We start from the raw sequence: 26799 nt of genomic DNA, 5'->3' as shown, positions 1-26799 counted from the left end.
AAATAATGCAAGAATATCTTAGCTCACAGGCTGTATAATAGAAGGTGGTGAACTGTATATGGCCGGTGAGCTCCCAATCCCTGACACAGAACAGCATCAACATCTTTAATGACCCTCCATGCACTCCCTGCCTCCTCCACAACATATTCGGAATGTTAGATTGATGGTTTACTTGTTCTTCTTTAGTTTTGTCCTTATGCATTTAGTTTTTCCTGGTTTTGAAAATGGAATCAAGCACATATTTATTTAATTAGAAGCAAACATTTATTCTGTAATTTGCTTTGTTCACTACCACTGGGTTTTTAAGATTCATCTATGCCGCAATGAGTAGCAATATCTGGTTCATTTTTACCTGTTGATGAATATTTGTGTTTCCCTGGTAACTAATAAGTATCTTTTTATATATTTATGACTCTTTCTATTTCTGTGAAATGCCTGTTTATGTCTTTTGCTCATTTTTCTACCAAATTGCTTGAATTTTTCCTTTTGAGTCCTAGGAATTCTTTATCTATATCCTGAATATGAATGCTTTGCTAGTATTATTATCATATTGTTGCTAATATCCTCTCACAGTTTATGGTTTGTCTTTTTAATTTCTTCATGATATCTTCTGAGAAGTTCTTAATTTTTATGTAGGTACAATTATCAATCTTCTCCCTTTTGGTTTGCACTTTGTACGTTTTATTTAAGAAATCCTTCCCTATCCTGAGGTCATAAAGATATTCTTCTATCAAAAGTTTTGGACTTCCCTGGTGGTCCAGTGGTTAAGACTCCACGCTTCCACTGCAGGGAGCACGGGTTCAATCCCTGGTCAGGGAACTAAGATCCTACATGCCGCATGGAGAAGCCAAAAAGAAAAAAAAAGTTTCATAATTTTGCCTTTTACAATTAAGCCTTTAGTCCACATAGTCAAGCCCAGTTAGTGAGTGTGTATGTATGCACCACCCTCTTTAGAGCATTATGATCTTTGACTTGGCCTGGATCTTCCCAACCAGTATGTCCTGAATGGGTTACAGGGATACCCTCAGCCTATAGGACAAGTTATAGATTCTGAACCAGTCCTCCCAACCCAAGCAACCTCCTTCATTTCCCTCAATGAGCTGCCCAAATAGAACACTTTCTTGCAAGTGATGGCATGGAAGAAGTTGGGAAGCAGAATTAGCCTTTCCCATAGGGAGACCAAGCGTCTTCTCTGTATAACCAGGGTACATTCTGATCATCTGCCCTTCCATGGAGGGCACCAGGAGCTCGCCTTCCCTGGGACATAGGTGTCACAGTTAAGATGTCCAGACAGAGTCTGGGATGCAAGGGAGTGATTAGCGATCCGCACCCATGGAAGGAAGGCGGAAGAAGGAGGATTGGACAGAAAGAGAAGTCAGATTGCAGCCCAGGCCTGACAGAGCTCCAGCCAATTAGAGATGTCCTGCATTGGGTATGAATGGCCTGAAATGGCTGGGCTGTGGTCCCCCCATCACTGTCAGTCATTGGATGTTGCCATCCTGGGAAGAAGATGTTGAGCAAGGCAGCTCTCTGCAGCTGAGGCAAACCCCAAAGGAGCTAACCGCTGAGACACTAAGCCTTCCTTTGAAGAGGCATCTGCATGGCACCTCTCTGGGCTCCTCACAACAGGGGACTTCCATGTTTTCTGAGTACTGCTTGCATTGTTACCCACAATTCATAAGCGGCAGCACCATCGCTCAAACTTCAGCCAGAGATCCCATCTCTGTTCTCCTAACTTCTGAGCCATTTCTTCACCCCCAAGCATGAAAGAGGATGCTTTCTTTAGGAAAGAGAGACCAGTCACTCCAAGTGGAGAGGATAGTGTACGACAGTGATTAAGACGTCACCCTATCCCTACTGTGGGAACTCTAGAAAATTATCTAACCTCTCTTGAGTCTTGACTCACTTATCTCTAAACTAAAAAGCATAATAATAGTAATACCCACCCCACAGGTATTATTTGAAGATTAAATGACATAATATATATATAAAGCAGGTAGCAAATCCCTGGCATACAGTAGGCATTCAATAAGTGTTAGTTATTATTAATTATGGGGCACCACACTTTAGAGTTCCTGGTGGATATTCTTGCTAAAAGGTTATTCTAACATAGTTGTAAGATCTGCCTCTATACCCGGGAGGGCAATTCAGCGAAGTCAGTCCTGATGGCCTCGGGCTGTAGAAAGAGGTGGCACTTTCATGGGGAGAGACCCAGGCAGTCTCTCAGGAGTAGGGGCCCTTGGCCCACCCTGGATGTGATTTAGGGGAGGGGCAGGGTCATGGAGCCCACACCACATCCATAAATGGATCTTCCCTTTGATCACGGTAGCCTCAGGGATCCATATATACTCACAATGACCAGAAGACCACAAATTACAGCTCAAATTACAGAGTTAAAGTTTGGCAAGTGTCATCCCCTGAAAGACAGGCAGCTTCACCAAGCATAATTTGGGTTTCTAGTTTCTAAGTTGCAAATTTCCCCAGGTCTCCCCTGCTTTGGCCAGTTTGAGGGGTTGGTGAATGCTTTTTTGCCCTACAGTGTTTCCCGAATGCCCAGGGCCTCAGAAATTTCTTTCTCAGGGGGTCCCTGGTGAGTATCCAGTCCTCAGGTGCTGTTTTCCGTGAGTTCACTGGGTGCTGCTTTAGCTGCTCGTCCCCATGCTGGTGCCTATTGCTCTGGCTACTTGTTTTAAAGCCATTCCCTCAGGGTCACTTGTTCCTTGCCTGCCCCTCATCTCTTTTGCAGGAGGCACTGCTCAGGGTACCTGCTGCCTTCTCTCACAGGCGGCATTCATGTTTTCCCTTTAAACCAGCAGTTAAAAATTCTTTAAACTCCACTAGAGCCTAAACTTAACCATCTCCTCCACTGAAATACCTTAAAGAGTTGCTTTAGGGACCAGGCCACTACAGTGTTGGAAAGCATCCCTTGCCCATGTCTTTTGCTTTTGTCCGACCTCAAGTAGGTCTTGTGCCAGCTGTCCAACCCTCTCTTCCCAGATTGGAATAGCAGTTTCAGCTCTTTTCTTGGGGTTGTGAATCCCAGTATCCCATGAACCTATGAATCCAATCTCCTTTTCCCTCTGGGAGGCTTAAGGAACCTTATGCAAATAGGCCCCCGAGGGACATGCTCAAATACCCCACATTTCCACATTCTAGCAAGGCTCCTAAACAGTTCCTATCCAGAGACTAGCTCTGGCAGAATATATTTTGTTTGCTCTAGATTGGACTACACAATCCCCTTACTATAGTATTGTGAGCTGATGTGAAAATCTCATTGATTGATTGATTGATTGATTCCTGTACTTAATAAATATTTATTGGGTGCCTGCTGTCTGCCAGTAACTGTTCTTGACACTGGGAATTCTAAAATAACCAAAATATACAAAGTCTCTGCTGTTACAGAACTTACAGTCTAATGAAGGAGACAGAATAAATAAATGGGTATATGATACCAGGGAGAAGTGCTGTGAGGAGAAACTAAGCCAGCTAGGTGGATAGAGAGTGATCATTCTATTTCATGGGAGAGCAAAGAAGATGATAGCTAAGCAGAGGCCAAATTGAGATGAGAGAGTGAGCCGTGCACCTGTTTGAGGGAAGAATGTGCTGAGCAGAGGGCGTGGCAAAAGAAAATGCCAAGGGTGACAGCTGCTCAGCATTTTCTAGGAAGAGCAAAGGGGCCGATGTGGCTGGAGCAGAACGAGTAAGAGAAACAAAAGTGAGAAATGAGGCCAAAGCTGTCACCGAGGCCAGCTCATAGAGGACCCTGAGATGCAGTAAGGGGTTTGACATTTACTTAAATGAATTTTCTTCAAAGTATATTGGGAAGCCATTAGGAGATTCTGATCAGGGAACTAACACGATACAACATAATTTTAACGGGTCACTCTGTCAATGTAGAATACGTAGTCAAGAGACTAAGATTAGAAGCAGGAAAACCAGGGCTATTAGAGCAGTGCAAGTGGGAGGTGACGTTTTGGTGGTCTGGCCTAGACTGGTGCTTCTCAACATGGGGTGATGTTGCCCCCCAGGGAACATTTATCAATGTCTGGGACATTTTTTGGTTTTCATAACTGGGGCTGGCTGTGCTGCTGGCATCTAGTAGTAGAGAACAAGGATGCTGCTAACCATTACATAACTCACAGGACAGCCCACAAAACAAAGAATAACCCAGCCCAAAACTTCAGTAGTGCTGAGGTTGAGAAGCACTGATTGAGAATAGTTCTGGGGAAGGGAGTGAGAAGTGCTCAGATTTGAGAAGTATTTTGAAAGTAGAGCCAAAAAGATTTTATGATAGATTCAATATGCAGCATTCTGGTTGATGGTGCCTGAACATTAGTTCTGACCTGAGTAACTGCATGGGTGAAGGTACCATCTCCTTAGAGTGGGCAACACTGAGGGTAGAGTAGGTTGGAGCCATGGCAGGGATTAAGGAATTTGGTTTTAAATATATTAAGTTGGAGATGCCTATAAATCATCTAAGTCAATGGACAGCAAACTTTTCCTGTAAAGAGCTAGAGGATAAATATTTTTCATTTGTTGGCTATATGATCTCTGTTGTAACCATTTAACTCTCCCACTTTAGCATGAAAGCAGCCATAGACAATATGCAGACAAATTAGCATGTATGTATTTCAAGAAAGCTTCATTTATGGACACTTGTACATGCCTAATAGGATATACCCTAAGGACAAAAAGAACTTCAAAAAATCTTAAATTGTTTTCAATAATCCTATAATTGGTGGTAGTGCTGGTATTGTCATTGTCATACTGAGACTGTTGTGTGTGGATTGTGAAATAAAGCTAATGAGTTATTAAGTTGGAGGGGCTGGGAAACAGGCTAGTAAAAGGAAGATAAAGATACAAGATCAGTGAATTCAAGGAAGAACTTGAAGTTTTGAATTAGAAATACCACTAAGAATTCATGATGTGTTTTCTCTTGAAATAAAGTTTTCTCTAAGTCTGTCTTCTGGAAAGGCTTTCAGTAAGCAACCTAGCTTCCAAATTTTGAATGCTAAATACCATTACTCAATAAAAGAAACCAGGATTCCTTGGAAAAACAGCAGATTCCAGATCTGGGGCAGGAAATTTATAGGTCATTGATACATCTCATCATATCAGAAAGCAGAAAAGTTCTTAAAGGTTTCTGGGATCATGTCAAAAGGATTCAGCTGCCAAATTGAAGAGAGCGCCACTGGACAAGATAGGCCACCAATAAGAATAGTAACTGCAATGAATTGAAACATATCAAATATATCTTTAGATTCATATGCCCTTAAACAAACAAACGAACAAAATCCCTTATTGGTTAAATTAGGTAGACACTAGAGATGCAATCTATATTTTTTAAGCTGGTAAATAAAGGGAAAGAATCAAGCACTTATCCACTGCCTTCCCTATACAAACTGTATAGGGTAATCAAATAGTTAACGATGAGGAAGTTTTCCTCTTATAAAAGCATTTTAGGTAAAAAGTGAAGCAAGAATGATGGAAATAAAATATCAGCGTTTCATAAACCCTAATGGAGTAATGAATGGACCTAAGCAATGATCATTGATGCCTGTTAACAGCACAAAGAGAGAAACAACCAGATGCTTGTGTGTCTTATTGGAAATGCACATCCCTATAAACTACTCTTTCTGAAAAAGTTCAAACCTGAATCTGATTAAACCTCTGCATTCAGCTACCAATTTATAGAGAAAAACTGGGACCAAATAACATGTTAAATGATTCATGGGGCTGCAATCAGCAAATTCTAGACTGTGGGAAACTATAAGACAAATGAAATTGCAAGGAAAAAAATGTTTAATTACAAAGAAAAATTAGAAAAGGGGGGCAGAATCTATATATTAAAAGAGACTTAAGAGACATGCCAACCAATTATAATGGATGGAATTTATTTGGGCGCTAGTTCAAACAAACTAGATAGAAAGAGAGAGGTGGAGGGAGAGAGAGGGAGAGAAAAAATATGAATATGAAGGAAACGTGAAACTTAATTAGATATTTAATTATATTAAGGGATTATTTTTAAGATTTTTAGGTAGAAAAATGAGACTATGGTTATGTTTCTTTAAAAGAATTCTTATCTTTTAATGATACATACTGAAATATTTATAGAATGGAATGATACCATGTCTGCAGTTTGCTTCATGATGAGAGAATGTGAGAGTGCAGATGGAGCAAGATGGATCATTGTTGAAACTGGAAGATGGGTGCATGGGTTTGTTATACTCTTCTCCCTACTTTTATTTATATTTGAAATTTCCATGATGAGAACTTTTTTTTTAAAGCAGGTCTTGGCTCATTACTTTTTTCACCTGTATAATTATTTCCTTCCATATTTTGGGAATTGACTCATCTGTGTGACCACATGGAACTTAGCACATACACAATTTTCAGCCCCCTACAAAAACCCATTAATTTCCAGAGCTGATTTATTTTATATTTAAAAGTTGTACTGCTCTTGTTGGTTCCTGGGAAGGCTAAGAAGTGCTGACTGCTTGCTCTTCAGGCTCTGGGATCTCCAGCTATGGGGAAAACCCTCAAGATGCCCCCAAAGCCTTTGAGGACTGCATGCAAAAAGTCAAGGGGCACATTCCAGCCCACCTCCATGGATCCACCTGCATTTACCTGGGGGCCACAGCTGGGATGCGCTTGCTGAGGTAAGGGCTAGAATGGCACAGAGGAGCCCTTTGGACCAAAATAACCAGGAATGTGTTGAATTCTTTCCAAGAATGTAACTCTATTTCTGGGAATAAATCCAAAAGAAAGAAGCCCATATTCTGCCATAAATTTAGGCTTTAAAAGTTGGGAAACTTTTAGTCTTTATCTTAATACTCAGAAAGAAACAGTTCTATATTTGATTCCCTTCCCCATGGTGATTTTACTGAGAGCTCGGAAAGTAAAGGAAAGTGACATGAAATCTAATCATGGGATGTACCTCTAGTTTTCTAGAAAAGTAGAAACTGTTTTTGACTCCTGGTATTTTTTTTGAGGTACGCGGGCCTCTCACTGCTGTAGCCTCTCCCGTTGCGGAGCACAGGCTCCGGATGCGCAGGCCCAGCGGCTATGGCTCACGGGCCCAGCCGCTCCACGGCACGTGAGATCCTCCTGGACCGGGCACAAACCCGCGTCCCTTGCATCGGCAGGCGGACTCCCAACCACTGCGCCACCAGGGAAGCCCTGACTCCTGGTATTTTAACACCTGTGGACAACCGACTCCACTATACTACTAAGCTGTGTAGCTTCTACCCATGTACAAAATGTCACTGAGATCTGCTTTCAAATAATGGGATTTCTGCTCCTCACCCCAAAGCCTTTGGCATTACATAAAAACAAACATCTCATTTCATTCAATTAAGCAGTTCCTTCTAAATTTGTAGCCATGACTTTTAGCCCAGTTGCATTGTTTTTGAATGTCCTTTCTCTTCATTTTTTTTTCTCCATGATAATACTTCCTTGACCTTGAATTAAAAGAAAAATAGTTTTTTTAAAAAAACCATCAAACTTAAATCTACCTAAATTAAAGGGTAGATGCTGCCCTAAACTTTGAAAATAAGGCTTTCTCCCCAAAAGATGACACTCATTCTGCTTCAAAGCCACTTTGTCTGTGATCCCAGGAATGTAAAATTACATGGATTTTCTTCATGTGGGCATGAAGAAAATACAAAGGAACAACAGAGTCACTTTAAGATGATCATCAAAAAAAATCATGAAGCACTCTCAATTGGACTGAGCCCTTTCCTTGTAGTTTTCCTCTCCTTTTTTCTATTCCTGTGTCCTGGTTGACCAAGTAGAATGCGGAAAGAAGTCAGATTTCTTTGCTTACTCTTGGAATCTGCAGTGTGTTTTCAAAATTATTGCGTTTACCTGAAATAGAAATGTCATAGAAATTCCCTTCTTCTGCCTTTTCTTTCTTATGGAAACAAAGAACCCAACTTTCTTGGTTGCTTTTTTCTCCCAGTCCTCTCCGCGAGAAATCATTCAAAGGCTCTGTAATTTATAGCCCATGACAAAAACCATGGAATACAAAAGTTTGCCAGTTGGGGAAAAAGTGAATGTCGCATTTGAATAAATTAAATATTAATGCCTCCTTGTGAAACTTTCTGATGGTGATCCATTTCTTCTGAGGAACTAGTTGATATTTTAATTGCTAGAAAAGTCAAATATTAAAAAAACAATAATTTGAGAATCTCTGGGATGGGAATTAATAAAACTAGGAAAATTCTTAATTATTTTCCAAGCGGTGATAATTTGCTACTGAACTGGAATGGACTTCTGCTTGTAGCATTTCTCTTTCTTCTTCTTCAGCCAAGAGTGAGCCAGTGCCCCTGGCTTTCTTAACCCACTGATGAAAGGGAAAAGAGTCTCCCAAGTGAGATTTCTTTCATAAAATGGCAGCAGATGAATGATATTATTACTCTACATCATGGGTGATATGAACACTATGCTACCACTCCTCCATGGGTCAGCACACTGATGAATTTCAATTCAATGACAGCCATGATGGCCATCATATCCCCTCATGATGAAGCCCTCCCAAAGAGCAAAGCTGGGACAGCTGAAAACTCATCCCTCTTCCTTTCCCCCTCCCTCCTAAGCTCCCCTTCCTTCTGGCCTGATGAGGGCTTCTTTATATGGTGCCCCAAGAGATTACTTATGCCACTCCTATGCCTTCACCAATCTCCTTTCCTCTGCTGATCTGAGACAGAGCAATGGTGACTGAGTAGGAGGCTCTTTTCATTAGCTGGTTGCTAGAGAGAGAGATAGGAACAGGTAGGGGAGGAGAGAACAAGTGGTATTTTTACTGGTAGCTGTTTTCCTGCTTGGCAGTTTGACAGGTAACAAGTGCATCCTGCCTTGCCTGGGAGGCTTCAACTTGTACAGGGGGTTGCCATGTCTTATATACATCTGGAAAACTGTCCCTGCCTGAAGGGGGTGGAGGGGTTATTTTAAGATCGTTGTCTGGGCACTCAGCCTTTTGTGTTCTGTGCCTTGCATAGGTTGCAAAACGAAACAGCAGCTAATGAAGTCCTTGCGAGCATCCAAAACTACTTCGAGTCTCAGCCCTTTGATTTTAGGGATGCTCAAATCATTTCTGGGCAAGAGGAAGGGATTTATGGATGGATTACAGCCAACTATTTAATGGGAAATTTCCTGGAGGTGTGTGAAAACAAATGCATGGTTTTTAATCTTGCTGTTTATCCTGTCCCCTGTGGTTGGTAACTTAAGCAGAGGTACATACCAACAGGGCCACCTGTCCTGCATTGCTTCTATCATGTAATGAATTAGGGAAACATCTATGATACAACAGCTAAGAAAAGACATGTATAGCTAGGACAAAGCCGTGGATCCTAAACAGGACCAAATGCATGGGGGAAGGGGAATATCATCATTTTACTAGCTAATAAGAAATTAGAGGCAGGGAAGGATCTAAATCTAGCAGTGGGCTATGAGTCTTTTGAAGGACACCTGGAAAATGACCCTTCCAAGAAGCCCCACAGCCATCTGGAACTTACAGAGCCCTCAGGCAGCTTTCTTCCCAACTCATTCTGTGTCCTCAGGTCTCCTCACATTCCAGTCTCCATACTCCCTGCTCCTTTGGTGCAGAGGACACCATATTATGTTCAGCCTAAGACCTATTTTCTTCCCCCTTGAATACATTTTTAATTAAATTAAATTAAATTAGTTAATATTTTGGAAAATTCACATAAAAATCCACATTTCTAGCTTCTCCTGCCCCCCTCACTCCCCAAAAGTTGGAGGAGCTGGTCACAGCAGACTCACATTCCTGCATGGCAACAACCAACTGGAACAGAGTATAGCTCATGCATTCCCCAGTTTGCCCCAGGCCCCACCATTCCCTACTGTCTACACCTCATTCCCTATTGTCTACTCACTCATTTATGTTGCCTGTACAGTCCCTGTAAGCATTTGAGTTCCACCCCTGAAATAAAGGAGAGATCTGGCCCTGAATGCTTCCTATGTCATATTTCTTAGCAATAAGAGATGGGTCTTGGGTGAAGAACCCTAGCCAATCAGAGATGGTACCTTTGGTCTTTTTTCTTGTTTCCTTTTCCTACTGTGTAGAAGAGCCTGTGGCATATGTGGGTGCATCCGAACGGAAAGGAGACCACAGGTGCCCTGGATTTAGGCGGTGCCTCCACCCAAATATCCTTTGCGGTAGAAGAGAACGTGGGGCTGAACACCAGTGACATCGTGAAGGTGTCCCTGTATGGCTATGAGTACACACTCTACACGCATAGCTTCCAGTGTTATGGCCGGAATGAGGCTGAGAGGAGGTTTCTGGCAATTCTTCTTCAGGTACCTGAGCCAGGGGGCAATGGGTATTCCCTCGGGGGTCTTAGCTGAGAGGAAGATGCCTTGCCTTCTGGGGTCTGTCCTTTCCACTCCAATTAGAAGATGGATGGAAACAGCAGCATTTTCCTGTTTACTTGTGGGCGTCCAAGCGCTCTCGCTCTCTCTCTCTCTCTCTCTCTCTCTCTCTCTCTCTCTCTCTCTCGTGTTGATCATTTCCAGTGTATCTGAGTCAGAAGTCCAGGGAAATTCCAGAGCTCCAGGTGTTTTATAAATGATTCAGGACTTGGGATCCCTTTATGGACACAAGCTGTTTTAAACCAGTAGCTAAATAAACCTGAGAATGTTGAGACTCCCCTGAGTGCAGACAAAATAATAAAAGTGATCATATGGGAAATGCTTGCTGACAGGGGAGAGGGCAGAGCCCTCCCCAGGCTCAGGCTTCTTTTACATGAGCCTATATTAGGCAGATTTCATGCCCTTTATATGTTGGGGTCTTAGAACAGCCGAATTCCATCACATCAGTCACTAATTCATATGGTAAATGTTCCATGGCACAGATGGCTACTTCAGGCATCAACTAGAAAGCTATCACTAATATGAACTTGACATTAGTACTGTATGTGTCAGCAAGGGCACTAGCACCATGGATGCGACCTGAGATCCCAAACTCCAGTGCTAAGGGGACATCAATCTCAGCCATGGCTGAGAAGGGAAGATGAAGATGAAGGGAACACGAAGGGAAGGAGGCTTGATCACCTAGAGGGGCATGGGGCCAACCGGAGGCCACAGATCCTGGCTTCTGATGGGGCCCAGGGGAAGGAGACAAGAGCTGGGTCAGCCTATGAACATAGTGGACACAGCATCAGTAGCTTAAGCCCCACCACTGCAACCTACTTTGGTCATTGAAGAAGGAAGCAGTATTCCCCAGCCATTAGCCTGTAGAAAATTGGGCTGGTTTACAAAAGTGTCATCAGCAGAAGTCACATCTTCAGATCCCCATATTTACTGAGTAGCCATGCAAGGTAGGTGGTGAGAATTCACCCTCCAGGTCTGGCCCTCTTCCCAAAACTTCTCTTTCAGCCTCACAGGAAAGGCTGGAGCCCCACTACACATGCATGCCACATGTATTGTTGGGAGAGCCTGAGCACTCCTGGGAAGGACAGAGCGGGGACCCTGCAGGCAGCCCTGAGCTACACTTCCATGGCTCAGAAGACTCAGTGCCCACTCCAGACCCTCATATCCACCCTACACTCAGCCAAACCAAACCCCACATGGAGCTTAACCAACCCTCGTTAACTGGGGCTCCTCTTTTCTCTCTCTCCTTTTATTTTTAACAATACTTATTGTCCCTTCCTCCAGCTCTGGCCCTGGTGGGGGTGGAGGGTGGAGCAGGGGCTCCTCCGAAATTTAGACAGGAAAAGGGAAGCAGGTGAAATCACCCTTTTTCCAGAATGAGTGGAGGTTTGAGAAGCTAACCTCTTAAATTTGACTGACACTGAGGAAGAGTGTGTGTGTGTGTGTCTTTATGCACACACTCCTACAATGTTTATTAAAGAATGTCTATGTACCCAACAGTCTACAGTAGAGAAGTGAATACTCCACCTGGATGAGGTCTCATTTGGGTTTGAGAATGCAGGTCTCAAGGTGTGAGCCCAGGACTGGGGGCAGAGGTGGGAGACCCCAGCCCCTCACTACAGATAGTCAGGTCACAGGGACAGGGTGTGTCTACAACTTGCCTGATAACATCTGGATGCCTGAGAGTGTAGCTCTGCACTGTAAGCCTTCTGACTCAGGTGAGGGGAAGAATCCAGGTGTGATGAGGATCACCCACAAATGCATGTCCCGATTTGCCTGACCAATACTTTCATGTCCCAAAGATGTGTTGCCAAGCCCCAGCTTAGAAGGTTCCCAAAGATTACTGCATCATGAACTGGCTGAGTAAATGCCACCAGTCCAGGACTCGTTTCCCGGTCTGTAATATAAGGGGCTACAGAGTGTGGTGAGAGTGACACCTAGATATATACTTTGCAAATTATTTTCTTAAAAAGGAGTCTCCAGTCACCCCAGGGCTCAAGTCTCACTCTGAGAGCATGTTAGACGTTAGGGACATGAATTCACTTTCTCTTCCTCTTTAAATAAGACTTAAGTATTACTTAAAGTAACACTTAAAGTAATACTTAAGTATTTATTTATTTTTGGCTGTGTTGAGTCTTCATTGCTGCATGCTGGATTTCTCTAGCTGTGGCGAGCGGGGGCAACTCTTCGTTATGGTGCGTGGGCTTCTCACTGAAGTGGCCTCTCTTTGTTGTGGAGCATGGGCTCTAGGCACACGGGCTTCAGTAGTTGTGGCACGAGGGCTCAGTAGTTGTGGCTCGCGGGCTCTAGAGCTCAGACTCAGTGCTTGTGCCTCATGGGCTTAGTTGCTCTGCGGCATGTGGGATCTTCCCGGACCAGGGCTTGAACCCGTGTCCCCTGCATTGGCAGGTGGATTCTTTTTTTTTTTGCGGTACGCGGGCCCCTCACTGCTGTGGCCTCTCCCGCTGCGGAGCACAGGCTCCGGACACGCAGGCTCAGCGGCCATGGCTCACGGGCCCAGCCGCTCTGCGGCATGTGGATCGTCCCGGACCGGGACACAAACCCGCGTCCCCTGCATCGGCAGGCGAACTCTCAACTACTGCGTCACCAGGGAACCCTAGCAGGTGGATTCTTAACCACTGCGCCACCAGGGAAGTCCTCTTCTGTTTTTAAAGTAACACATGTTCAGTGAAAAAAAAATTAGAAAATACAGACATAAAAAATATAAATAATAAACAAACAAAACCTGGAATTAGCCACCATCAACACAGTATTGCATTTTCTTCCAGTTTTCTTTTTCATGCAGGAATATGTATAGTATTTACAAATTTGGCTTCATATGGTTTACATATAATTTTATATCCAGCTTTTTTTTAACCTAACAATATATTGTGAGCAGTTTCCTGTGTTGTTAAACATCTTTTGAAATTAATACTTTTATAGGTGCATAATATTCCAAATACCATTATTTAAAAAGGAAAACTATATTGGTCATTTTATTATAAAAGAAAGTACATGACCCTTTCATGCCAGTGCCCTGAAAACACTAAATTCAGGGAAGATTTATTGAATGTTGAGGGCCTAAGCAACTTGGCACACTGGCAAATTATATTTAAGGAATGCCATAACAAATAATTCACACTCCAAAAAGAGAAGTGAAATAATCTTTACTGAGCTTCTTCTGCCAGAAATAATTTATATTATCTTGCTTCTTCTCCAAGCCAAGCCAGAAATGATTTAATTATTTAAAAAGTATAAGGCAGATTTGGAGGGAGAAACTAAATAATCATTTGGTTGATTTGATTTTTTTCTTTTAACGAATATTTCAGCCATAGGGTGACCATGGCATGATACGTTACAAATTAGACATAAGACCTTTTGAACACCATAGATTTTTTCACACCATTAAGGCAGAAGGGGGCCTGTTTGCTGCCTCCACAGAGTCATATGAAGATCTTTCTGCAGAACACTCATGTTAGCTATACTGGATGAGTGTTGGACTTCTGTAGGATTCTGTGTAGAATCCTACCACTGCCTTTTGTTAAATGATTACATTATTTTGATATGTACCTCAGTTTCCTCAGCAGTAAAATGAAAGAGTTGGGCTAAGTGTTTTCTGGGTCAAGATTTTACTGTAGGGGTAAAATATGCCTTAGTAGCTTTGAAATTAGAGTTTGAATCCAATTTCTTGGAAAAGAGAGTCCATAAATAGAACCAAACACATTTTGGAATTCAGCGTTTGATAAAGGGAACATTTTTGACCATAGATAAAAATTGGATAATCATCTGGAAAAAGTAAAATCAAATCCCAATCTTAATACCAAATTAATTACAAATGGATCGAAGATTTCTATGTAATGCGATATTTATTACAGCATTGTTTTGTAAAGGCAAATGATTGGAAACTACCTAAGTTTTCCTCTAGAGGGGACTCCCTAAATAAATTATAGTTTATTTGTACAGTAGAGTGCTATGCAGCTACTAAAAACCCACTCTTACACTTACAATGAAAGGAAAATCTCAAAGATATATTTTTAAGTAAGAAAAGCAAGGGGCAGAACAGTGTGTATACAGTACTGCCATTTATGATTTAAAAATTTTAGGGACTTCCCTGGTGGTGCAGTGGATAAGAATCCGCCTGCCAATACAGGGGACATGGGTTCGAGCCCTGGTCCGGGAAGATTCCACATGCCACAGAACAACTAAGCCCATGAGGCACAACTACTGAGCCTGAGCTCTAGAGCCCGCGAGCCACAACTACTGAGCCCTCGTGCCACAACTACTGAAGCCCGCGTGCCTAGAGCCCGTGCTCAGCAACAAGAGTGAAGTCACCGCAATGAGAAGCCCACGCACCACAACGAAGAGTAGCCCCCATTCGCCACAACTAGAGAAAGCCCGCACGCAGCAATGAAGACCCAATGCAGCGAAAAATAAATAAATAACTCTATTAAAAACAAAAAATTTTTTTTAATTTTTAAATTTTAAAAAGAAAGAGAGGAGAAAAGAAAATATATTTGCACATGCATACAAGAAGTATACACAGAATCTCTGGTAGAATACACAAAACTGGCAATAGTGGTTACTTCCAGGGAGGGAATAAGGGTGGGGAAAGTGGATGGGAGGGAGCCTTAATTTTCATAATATATTTATTTGTACCTTTTGAATTATTTTTTTAGGTGGATAGATAACATTCTCTTCAAAATGGTCAGTGAATCTAAACATATCTTGTTTTCTCATCAAAATGGAGTTCATAAAACCTGCTTCACAGGGCTGTGGTAAGGGCTGGAGCAGACAGTGTAAGCAAGAGCCTAGTGTTGTGCCTGGTGCAGGGTGATCATCCCCCCACCCTGACTTGAGTTATCTAGACAACCTGGGAGTTCCCTTCTACATTGACGCAGAATGACCTTTTTTCCGTTTCTCTCTCGGCATTGGTGGGGGACAACAGTAAGGATTTGCACTGAGGATTTGTACTTGGGCCTCCACAAAACAGTGATGTCTAACACCTCACTCTTGTACCTACAGAATTATACCACTGAAACCACATTTGCCAACCCCTGTTACCCTCGGAATTACAACACCACCTTCACTGAGGCACATGTGTTTGGCAGCCTGTGTACAGAGGACCTGAGACCTGAAAGTTATGATCCCAACAACATCATCACTTTTGAAGGAACCGGGGACCCATCACTGTGTAGGGAAAAGGTGGCTTCCCTATTTAACTTCAGTGCTTGCCATGACCGAGAAGTCTGTTCCTTCAATGGCGTATATCAGCCAAAAGTTAAAGGGTCATTTCTGGTAAGGGCAAAACTATGGAAAGATTCCTTTTTTTCCCCATTGAATATTTCTTTCTCACCTTTCTGTTTTTCCTCTGCTGAGCTGTTTCCCACTTTCTTATTCAGTACCCTGAAACCTCCATATTATATCCCATTCTGAAGCCTCCATATTATATCCCATTCTGAGAACTTATTTCCTTCTGCACGACTTCCTTACAGGCTTTTGCAGGATTCTACTACACAGCCAGTGCTTTCAACCTTTCGGGTAGCTTTTCCCTGCACACCTTCAACTCAAGCACCTGGAATTTCTGCTCACAGAATTGGGGTAAGGTCAGTATTTAAAGAGAAAGGATCCATACTGGTACGAAACAGTACAGCAGAGTAGATTCCCTTTGTGTGCATGTGTGTGTATATTCTGAATTTGACTTTTATGCTGTCCTCCTTTCACCATATCCATAAGATGGGGATAGTAAGGGACCCCAGCTCATAGCTGCGTTGTGGATTAATGTTCTAACCATGGGCACAATGGTTATAACAGTGTTTGGCATGTCATAAGCACTCTATAAACTTAGATTGTTCTTCTGTGATGTTGTATAGGGATTTGGTGGGGGGGGGAACATAGGAGATATGGTGTATATGTACAATGGAATATCACTCAGCCATAAAGAATAATGAAATTTTGCCATTTGCAACAACATGAGTGGACCTGGAGGGTATTATGCTTAGTGAAATAAGTCAGACGGAGGAAGACAAATACTGTACGTTATCACGTATATGTGGAATAACATAAAAAATAAATAAAACAAATGAACATAAAACAGGGATATTTTTATCATTGTATTATTTTATAGTAATTTTAATTATTAAATTCTGGGTGATAAGATTCTTTAAAATATGACAGCTGACCTAAGCTGTTCTGAAATGTTTTTTTTTTTTTTTTTTTTGGCTGCGTTGGGTCTTCATTGCTGCGTGTGGGCTTTCTCTAGTTGCGGCGAGCGGGGGCTACTCTTCGTTGCGGTGTGCAGGCTTCTCATTGCAGTGGCTTCTCTTGTTGTGGAGCATGGGCTCTAGGCATGTGGGCTTCAGTAACTGTGGCGCACGGACTCAGTAGTTGTGGCTCACGGGCTATAGAGCGCAGGATCAATAGTTGTGGCACACGGGCTTAGTTGCTCCATGGCATGTGGAATCTTCCCGGACCAGGGCTCGAACCCGTGACCCCTGCATTGGCAGGCGGATTCTTAACCACTGCGCCACCAGGGAAGTCCCTGAAATGTGTGTTTTAAAACCTGCCTTCTCCCTGTTTTGAACCTGCCTTCAGCTCCCACTGCTGCTCCCCCGGTTTGATGAGGAGTACGCTCGCTCCTACTGCTTCTCAGCCCATTTTATCTACCACTTGCTTGTAAATGGATACAAATTCACCGAGAACACCTGGCCCCAAATACATTTTAAAAAAGAGGTAAGTCAAAGCACAAACTGTTTCCTTCTCTTTCTCTCAAAATAGATGCTTGTGTGTATGTGCGTGAACGAAATGTAGAAGGTAAGTGGGACTTGGGGTTTAACTTGCTAAATGGAGCCAATGAGACTTGATCCCTGGTGAGCTTATGAGAAGAGATGATGGAGAATTCAGAGGAAGTGGTCATCAGAAACCTTCCACATGAGTTAAGGATTGGATGCCAAGAACCGTGGACTCTGAGCTCCGTGGCGGCAGCACTTGTTTTATCATCCTCATATTCCTAGCGTTCAGCACAGGGCTGAGAACATGGAAGGTGCTTAGTAAATGTTGTTGAGTGAATACATAAATATGTTAAGGAACAGAGACTTTTCATCCTGACAAGAAGCTACAAATGTAACAATTTTGTTAAGAGAATAGTAACTAATTGCTCTCCATTTTACACAAATGTCAGAGTGAGATCTATGCTTCAGAGAATAGGGTTTAAGTAAGCAGCATTAAATAAGAATTTGATCTCAGAATGAGTCTGAGGCCACCGTATTCACTCTCAAGTGTCCAGAATGGTCCAGTGCTGGAATGACAGCTCTTAACAGGTGACTATTTGGTGAGGGGCCTCTGTACCTTGCTTTCATGACGCAGCCTTGCTGATATTTTCATCCAGCACTCTGTTCCCCAGATTCTGGGAGGGTTTTCTCATTTCAGGAAGAGCAGATGTAAAGCCTGAAGTATGTCTGGAGTCAGTCTGTTCGATGTTAGCTTCGGCAATAATTAGATTAAAGCAAGCAATATCCAGCATTAGGCCTGTGACTGTTTACTTTTACATAGATAAAACTGAGTCATCTATAAAAATTAAGGATGTCTGGAGATGTTTAAGGACTGTTGGTGGCATGTACTCTCCAAGCTTTGTTTCTAATTAATCTAATTACCAGGAAAGTAAATTATGAGAATGGGGAATGATTTTCCATTAAATACCAATTTGGGGGGATACAGAATTCTAGGTTTCAAGTTCCTTTCCTTTACTTATAAAGAATTTAATACTCAGTCAAATTAGTATTCAAATGTGAGGGTATAAATAGACTTCAGAAGATTTGCCATGCAAAGATTTACATCCAAAATATTTTTGGAGGAAGTGATCAAATAAGAAATAAATCCAGACGTATAAAAATATAGGAAGTAAGAATAAATGATGTTGTGGCTTAAAATTTATATTAAAAACAAAAAAAGAAAACTAACACCAAAGAAAAGTAAAAGAGAAGAATCCATTTACAACAATCCAGAATTCTAGTATAGCTAATATCCAATGTGATGGGGGTATGGTTGAGGGTCATAGGGTACAGGGACATAAGAGTGGCCTGAAACGCTCATCTTGTAAAGTGGAACATATTTATATCATTTTTAAGGCAATAAATGAAAAAAATAAACATAGGGAAGTAGCACTTATTGAAAATTTAAAACTAAGGTATTAGAAAGCAGTCCAAATATATCAATAATCACAATAATCATAAATGGACTAAACCTACCAGTTAAAAGGCACTGTCAGATTGGATTTTTTTAAATGAAGTATATGTTGTTTATAAGAGAAACCGTCTTTAAGGACATGGAACATTTTTTGGGTTTTTTAAATATTTTATTGAAGTATAGCTGATTTACAATGTTGTGTTAATTTCTGCTGTACAGCAAAATGATTGTTATACATACATATATTCTCTTTCGTATTTGTTTCCATTATGGTTTATCACAGGATATTGAATATAGTTCCCTGTGCTATACAGTAGGACCTTGTTGTTCATCCATCCTATATATAATAGTTTTCATCTGCTAATCCCAAACTCCCAATCCATCCCTCCCCCACCTCCCTCTCCCTTGGCAACCATAAATCTCTTCTCTATGTCTGTGAGTCTGTTTCTGTTTTGTTCATTTTCAAAGGACATGGAAAGTTTGAAAGTTAAAAAAAATTTTTTTAACTATCAGGCAAACACTACACAAAATTGGTGTAGCTTTTTAATATCTGACAAAATAGTCTAAGATAAAGAGCATCATTTGAGATAGAGAGGATAGAAGATTGCAAATTTGAAACATTTATACATCTAATAAAATAGCTGAAAAACATGTAAACAAAAATTGATGGAACTACCAGATGAAACTGACGAAGTCTGCTTCCCACTTAAACTGACCTTCTTTTCTTTTTTTTTTATGGTTTTTTTTTTTTTGGATATTTATTTGGCTGCACCAGGTCTTAATTGAGGCACGCGGGACCTTCATTGCTGTGTGCGGGATCTTAGTTGCAGTGTGTGGGATCTTTAGTTGCGACATGTGGGATCTTTTTTTGGTTTTGGCACGTGGGATCTTTTTTTTAGTTGTGGCACGCGGGCTCTTAGTTGCGGCATGCAGGATCTAGTCCCCTGACCAGGGATTGAACCCGGGCCGCCTGCATTCAGTGTGGAGCCTTAATCACTGGACCACCAGGGAAGTCCCCTGACCATCTTTTCTTAGAAACTGGTCCTGGGTTCAGTAAAACATGCATCACCTTCTTTCTTTAGCTATAGACACTTCTGTACCCGATGACAGAGAAACTTTCACTGTTATTAACTGTGCCCTCTTCACGCTTGGCTGTGACGAGGCCATGAGGATTAGTTCTTCTGGCTGTTTCCTCTGCAGTGTGGGAGATTGGGCCCTCGAGCCTTTGTGGTCACAGTGACCTGGGTTCTAGCCCAGTCTCTGCAGTGTCTGAAATTAGGCAAGTCCTTTGACCTCCTTAGGCCACAGTTTCCTGGTGGTGTCTCAGGAGGGTGACCATGGTGTGCCCTGGGGATGTAATCAGTGCCTCAAGCCCAGCCCTGAGAACTGAGCCGTCTCCTCTACTCCACAGGTGGGGAACAGCAGCATAGCCTGGTCTCTTGGCTACATGCTCAGCCTGACCAACCAGATCCCAGCCGAAAGCCCCCTGATTCGCCTGCCCATCAAGCCGTCTGCCTTTATGGGCACCCTCACCTTCTTCACAGCAGTGGCCTTGCTGTGTCTGACATACCTTGTGTACCTGTGTGTGTCATCCAGGAACCAGAGGCGCTCCCAGCATGCCTTGGACAACACAGTGGACTCTGAGTGAGCCTCACAATGTGGCTCCTGGAGCCTGAGGGCTGCCCATAACCAGCCTGGGGGGCACCAAACAATGCAAGCAAAATGTCCATCTTCAGGAAACACAGCTAAAGTCCAATGCCTGTGTGCCTCTCAGATACTGATTTATGCCAAAGCACCTCTTGGGGAGTCTCTCAACTGTTCTGTGTACATTGCTCCTCCAGAGACCCCACCACCCACTAGCTGGCCTATTGGGGAACAGAGGAGAGACAGGCCATCAAGGTCAGGCTCTTTCATCCAAGTGCCCCAGAGGAAGAGTAAGTTGAGAATATGACAGTTTAATGTTGAAGAATATGCCAGTTTAACGTTGAAGAATTGACCTCAGGGCTCAGTTTGCATTTTCCCTCCTTCAAAAATGCTGTATTTCGCCCAGCGGGTTTGGAAGCTGGCAGGTGTCTAGTAAGCATCTGGCCCCGTCAGATATCTCATTTTATGGCTTCCTCTCATTGGTCCTTAACTAAGACTTTCCTTAACAACCCCCAAAACATTGAGCTCCCTCAGACTGGGAGAACATTGTATCTGGGGGAAAAGCCTCCTTTACCCCAAGGACAGTGGCCCCAGCCAAGCTTCTGTCATGTAGGCAGAATCTGAAGGACAGAGACACGCACAATGTCTACCAGAAAACGACAAGTCATTCCTGAAGTGGGATTCCCACTCAGGGCTCTGCTTGTTAGATCGCCACCTTTGTGTGTATCATCCTCCTTGCCTCCCCTTCCCATTGCTGTGTCCCCCTGTAAAACGTTTATTCCTAGCAAGGCTATCATGTTCCAGGTCATTCTGCCTTTGCTAGGCTTTTGCTTATGGTTGGCTTTCCATCGTTAGCACCATATGCATTTCACCCACCATTCCGACAGGTGCACCTGATGTTGTCACAAGACATCCTCTTCTATGATTTGCTTACCAATTATCAGTACTTTCCTAGATGGTAGGCCTCTGCATAGTAGCCACAGTTCTTGACTTTGGGAAAAGAAAAGGAAGCTGCGGGGACATTTAACTCCAAAGTGGGATGGGAAAGAACTCTAGCAAGTCCAATGGCTACAAATTAAAAATAAACATTCTTTCAGATTATAGTTTGTTCGCTGAATACAGAATAAATGACTCTTATTTTATTGTGACTTGCAGTGTGTGTGTTTGTTACCTTGCATATGGTACTCTTTCTCCTAAGGACCCAAGGTGGCATTTATGAAAGGAAGCTTTAAAAACTAAAAAAAATTTCTTAAGGAAACGTTCCTAGTGCATTAAGAAAGTCATGCATTAATATCACCTTTATTCCAGAGAGTTCAAAGTGCTTCACTTTAATAAATCTTTGTTTCCTTGAAATAACTGAGTCAAACATTTCTTTACTTTTTTTGACATTGCAAAGCTTCTGTGAGGCTACAACCTGCCACTCATATCTTGATTCCCACCCAAAATGGCTGCTCCTATCCCAAAGTGCACCTTTGTTCACACAGTTCTTCCTACCTAGACTGTGGGTCATCCTCCCACCCATCCAAATAATCATATTTCTAAAGGCCCAATCCTAGCTCTACTTCTTCCACAAAGCATTCCTTGCACACAAATGTGCACGCACACACACACACACACACACACACACAATGATCTATCTCTTGGACTACTTTTAAAAAACTACATAAATTCTTATATTGTTTATCTTTGTGTGTGCATATAGCTTATTCTAAAATACACAGTAGGCTACATAAGGGCAATTCATCACTCACACATTCATTCAACAGATATTTAAGAAATACCTACTATGGGCCTGACACCTTGCCAAGTGTGATCTCAGATTTGGATAAGTGCTATGACTGTATTATATACTCAACATATTTGTTGATTGATGGTTCCATAAATGACTGAGGGGTGGGCAGTAAGCTCTAGAGATATCAGATAAAATAGCATCCAAGTCACCAAGAGTTTGCAAATAAAAAGATATGTCTGTGCAGGAAAGAGGGTCAAAGCTCCATGAAGATGAGTTGTAGTCAACATTTCTAGCCAATTTGGGAATTTGGAATGAACTGATGAAGTATTTTGAGTTTTCTGACATACACCAAAGAATTCTTTTCAGACAGACCATCTCGAGATCTGCAGGCTAAGTAATGTATCTGGCACTACTGTGGTAGGCAAAAGTCTAAGTAACACCCTCTGGTGTTACTCCTGAGATTACATCATTACATGGCACAAGGGATGTGCAGATATTAATCAGCTGACCTTAAAATGCAGAGATTATCCAGGTAGGCCTAATCGTATCACATGAGCTCGTTAAAGGCAGAGTATTTTCTCCAGAAAAGGAAGTCATATTCAAAGCATGAGGAGGATTTGACTATTGCTAACTTGAAGATGGAGAAAGCTAGGTAGAAAGGGCCTGAGAGCAGCCCCTAGGAACTAAGAGCAACCCCTGGCTGACATCCAGCAAGGAAGAGGGACCTCTGTCCTACAACTGCAAAGAACAGGGTTCAGTCAACAACCTAAATGAACTTGGAAGCAGGTCTCCCCAGAGCCTCCAAATAAGAGATTGACCCAGTTGACATGTTCATTTCAGCCTGTGAGTCCCTAAGCAGAGAACCTACCCATACTTCTGAACTTCAGAGTTTCAAGGTCAGAAATGGGTGCTGTTGTAGGCCACTAAGTTTGTGGCCACTTGTAACACAGCCATAGAAAATTAATAAAACTACAGAACTCCAAGCCCCAAGGCTCCAAACAGAGCAAGTGCTTACATTTGAAATATGTAGTAATGATAAAATGATTAGGTGTCACAAATTGTGCCTATTCCTTACAATTACCATGCAAGAAAAACATGGGCTCAGAGGTAAAATAACATGCCAGCATCACCAGCTGGAAGCATTTTTGGAGATGGAGATTGTGAGTTGAGATTCTAGTTAAGTCTAAAATGCATTATGTCCATCATATTTCCTTTCACAGACAAAGGCAGTATCGTGGCACTTAGGAGTTCGACTTTAGAATTTTGTAGTCCAACATACCCATTCACATACAATTGCATGATTATGACAGAGATGTCACATCACAGCAGTAGTGAAAAATGTGGGACAATTGGATTTCCATATGAAGAAAAAAGGAAATTCAACCCCTTCCTCTTACATTTTCAAAAATCATTCCCAGGTAGTAAGTGCGAAAGACATAAGTGTGAAAGATAAACCTACAAAGGTTTTAGGATAGAATGGAGGAAAAAAATTTAAGATCTTGAATAAGGGAAGGGTTTCTCAAACACTATATAAAAAGCATTAACCATAAGAGAATACTGGGTATGGTTGATTACATTAGATTAAGAACTTCTGTTCATCAAAATACACCATTAAAAGAGTAAAAGGACAAGCCATAGAGTGGAAGAAGGTATTTACAACATATATAATGGATAAAGGACCAGATTGTATGAAGAACTATAAATCAGTGAGAAGAAGGCAGATGATCCAGTTTTTCTCAGTGGGCAAAAGGCTTGAAAAGACATTTTACAAAAGAAGAAATCTAAATGTCCAATAAATATAAAAAGGTGCTCAATCTCATTAAATAGATAAGGGTAATGCAAATTAAAACTATAACAAGATAGCACAATATACCCATTAGTCTGGCAAAATATAAAAGCCTGACAATACCAAGTGTTAGTGAAAGTATAGAAAAATGGAACTCTCTTACAGCAGGTGGGAATGTAAGTTAGTGCAACCACTCTGGGAACCTGTGCTATTGTCTAATAATGTTGAAGATATGCATACCAGATAGCCCAGAAATTCCAGGCCAAGGTATATATACCTTTGAGATGTGTGTTCTAATGTACATTAGGATACATGCCTAAGAATGTTCTTACCAGCAACCAAGATGCCCATTCCATAAAATGGAAGAATAAATAGTAATATATTTGTACTAGAAAATACCATACAGCATAAAAACGAAAGAACTACAAATATATGCTCAACGTGGATGGATCTTACAAACATAATGTTGAGGTTAAAAAGCAAGTCATAAAGTAGGTAGGTAGATAGATAGAATAATTCCATTTACATAAAGTTCAAAAACAGGTAAAACTAAACAAAGAAGGTAAACTCTAAGGAAAGGCAAGGAAATTATTACTCTTAAATTTGGAGGAAGATAGGGGTTGTGTTTGGAAAGAGATAAACAGATGTCATAGTTGGCTAGGGCTGCCATAATAAACTACCATAAACTTGGTTGCTTAAACAACGGAAATTTATTTTCTCACTGTGCTGGAAACTGGGAAGTCCAGGATCAAGGTGCTGGCCAATTCAGGTACTGGTGAGAGCTCTCTGGTTTGTATACAGCTACCTTCTCGCTGACCTTCCCTCTTTGCTTATGCAGAAAGGGAGAGTGAGCGCTCTCTTTTTATAAGCGAACTAATCCCGTCATCATCAGTGGACCCCCCTCATAACCTCATCTAACCCTAATTACCTCCCAAAGGCCCCATACCCAAACACTACCACATTAGGGGTATGCCTTCAGCATATGAATATTGGCGGCACACAAGCATTCAGTCCATAACAACAAGACTTCTGGGGTGACAGTGATGTTCTATAACTGGGTATAGTTACAGGTGTTCTCTTTTTTCAACCATTCATATGCTTTCTGTATGTCCTATATGGCATTTACAAATAAAATATAGATCTGGGGTAACTCAAGGATTTGCTACTTGCTACCTCTATGATCTTCACAAAGTCTTTCAATCTCTTTGACCCTTAGATTTCTTCATGTATAATGGGGATAATAGGTACCTCATGGTAAATGTTTTTAAAAGAGAAAATTTAGCATTCAGCTAGTACCTGGCACAGAGTATAGCCAATGAATAAAAGTATAAAAAAGTATTTCCTTCACCCATTTATTTATTCACTCATCATACATTTACCAAAAGTGTATCATGTGCTAAGTAAGCCCTGGGCTGGGAGACTAAGGCTGGGAGAGAAATGATACAAGTTACTTTCCTCTTGAAACACGAGACACTGCCACCCCCTGCTGGAGCCATGGAGAAAATCCTTCCTGGTTGTGCACTTTTTTTTTCTCCATAACTAAAATGCTGAAAAAAACTCATAGTTCAAAAACATTTTCAGGGATTTCCCTGGTGGTCCAGTGGTTAAGACTCTGTGCTTCCACTGCAGGGAGCACAGGTTCGATTTCTGTCCAGGGAACTAAGATCCTACATGCCATGTGGTGTGGCCAAAAAAAAGGTTTTTTTTAATTTTATAAAATAATGAGACAATTCGAAATTTAAACATTTGATATTATCAATGAATTGCTGTTAAGTTTTGTTTATGTAAGATAATGGTATTGTGGATTTTTTTCAAGAATCCTTACTGTTTAGAAACTTGCTAAACTATTTCAGATGAAATGATGTATGTGCAGTACAGCAGTCAGGATTTAATCCGAGAAATAGAACCAATAGGAGATACATTGATACGTATAATTTCAATTTCATAAGAAATTGTTTTTGAAAGAAATTGGATTATGTGATTGTTGGGGCTAGTGAGACAAGTATGAAACTCACAGGGCAGCCTCACCTAGATTACGTAGGATAATCTCCCTTACTTAAAAATGACTGATTATGGTTTTAATCACATTAGATTAATGAATAATGGAGGACTGTAGTCTAGCCAAGGTGAAACATAAAACTGACCATCACATCTGTGAATTGATTCAAAATAACATGGAAGGGAGAATGCAGATGGGACAGGACTAGTCCATGGTTTGATGGTCCTTGAGGCTGGGGTGATGGGTACATGGAGGTTTGCTATAGTTTCTGTCTGCTTTGTGTATTTCACAATTTTCTACAATAAGAGGGTTTTAAAATATACTTTAAGAGCACTCAGAAACTCTGCTTTATATATGATATCTTTCTTTCTGGATCTTTTTCTCTATACGTTTTCACATAGTTAAGATCATGCTGGAGTTATATCTTTATATCTACTTCTTTCATAGCATTATACCGTTAGCAGTTACACATCTCATTAAAACTTCTTCCCAAATATCAAACAAAATGATTAATAACTCAGGCTCTGACATCACAGAAACCTGGTTTGAATCCCAGTTCTGCTATTTGTTGCTGAGTGACCTTGGTCTAAACTTCTTAGTCTCTCTATTCCTCAGTTTCTTTTAATATATTCATTCATTCAGCTAATATTGTGAGCGTCCTGTGAGCCAGATCCTGTTCTTGGTGCTGTGGCTACACTAATAAACAAAATAGACAAAGTCCTTGCCATCATGAACTGACATCTGTGGAGGAAACTGACACTAAGAAACTAAATACATATTGTATAGGGGGTCACAACTAATCCAGAGAAAAATGAAGCATAGTAAAGGGGAGAGGGAGTGCAGGGATTGCTACTTCACACAAATAAGTCAGCAAAGTCTTTTCTGATAAGGTGACATTTGAACAAAGACTTGAAGAAAGTGAAGGTGTCAGCCATTTGAATATTTGTTAGAAGAGCATTCTAAGGAAAGGAAACGGCATATGCAAAGGCCCTGCGGTAGGAGCACAAGGTACAGAGAGGAGGCCAAAGTGATTGGAGCCGAATGAAAAAGTAGAAGATGTGGGAA

At 41.5% G+C, this 26799-nt stretch overlaps 1 protein-coding gene and 1 long non-coding RNA gene across 2 annotated transcripts in view; one reads left to right on the top strand and one right to left on the bottom strand.

Moving 5' to 3' along the window:
• The window catches only part of ENTPD3 (ectonucleoside triphosphate diphosphohydrolase 3), a 34880-nt gene extending 13125 nt beyond the window's left edge, over nucleotides 1–21755 (top strand). The window contains exons 4-10 of the mRNA XM_022563691.3: nucleotides 6509–6659; nucleotides 9000–9159; nucleotides 10087–10320; nucleotides 15415–15687; nucleotides 15885–15995; nucleotides 16984–17121; nucleotides 19985–21755. Of these exons, the coding sequence (XP_022419399.1) occupies nucleotides 6509–6659; nucleotides 9000–9159; nucleotides 10087–10320; nucleotides 15415–15687; nucleotides 15885–15995; nucleotides 16984–17121; nucleotides 19985–20221 (1304 nt within the window). The 3' untranslated portion in view covers nucleotides 20222–21755. The remainder of the gene's footprint in view (nucleotides 1–6508; nucleotides 6660–8999; nucleotides 9160–10086; nucleotides 10321–15414; nucleotides 15688–15884; nucleotides 15996–16983; nucleotides 17122–19984) is intronic.
• The window catches only part of LOC149748256 (uncharacterized), a 349957-nt gene that overhangs the window by 299974 nt on the left and 23184 nt on the right, over nucleotides 1–26799 (bottom strand). The gene's annotated exons all lie outside the window — the stretch shown is intronic.

Source organism: Delphinapterus leucas, chromosome 10 (genome assembly GCF_059928025.1).
Source record: "Delphinapterus leucas isolate spDelLeu-1000000601 "Yukka" chromosome 10, BTC_Dleu_Yukka2, whole genome shotgun sequence".
Taxonomy (NCBI): domain Eukaryota; kingdom Metazoa; phylum Chordata; class Mammalia; order Artiodactyla; family Monodontidae; genus Delphinapterus; species Delphinapterus leucas.
The sequence above is the reverse complement of the archived record's forward strand: the minus strand, read 5'-3'. Positions and strand labels throughout refer to the sequence as shown.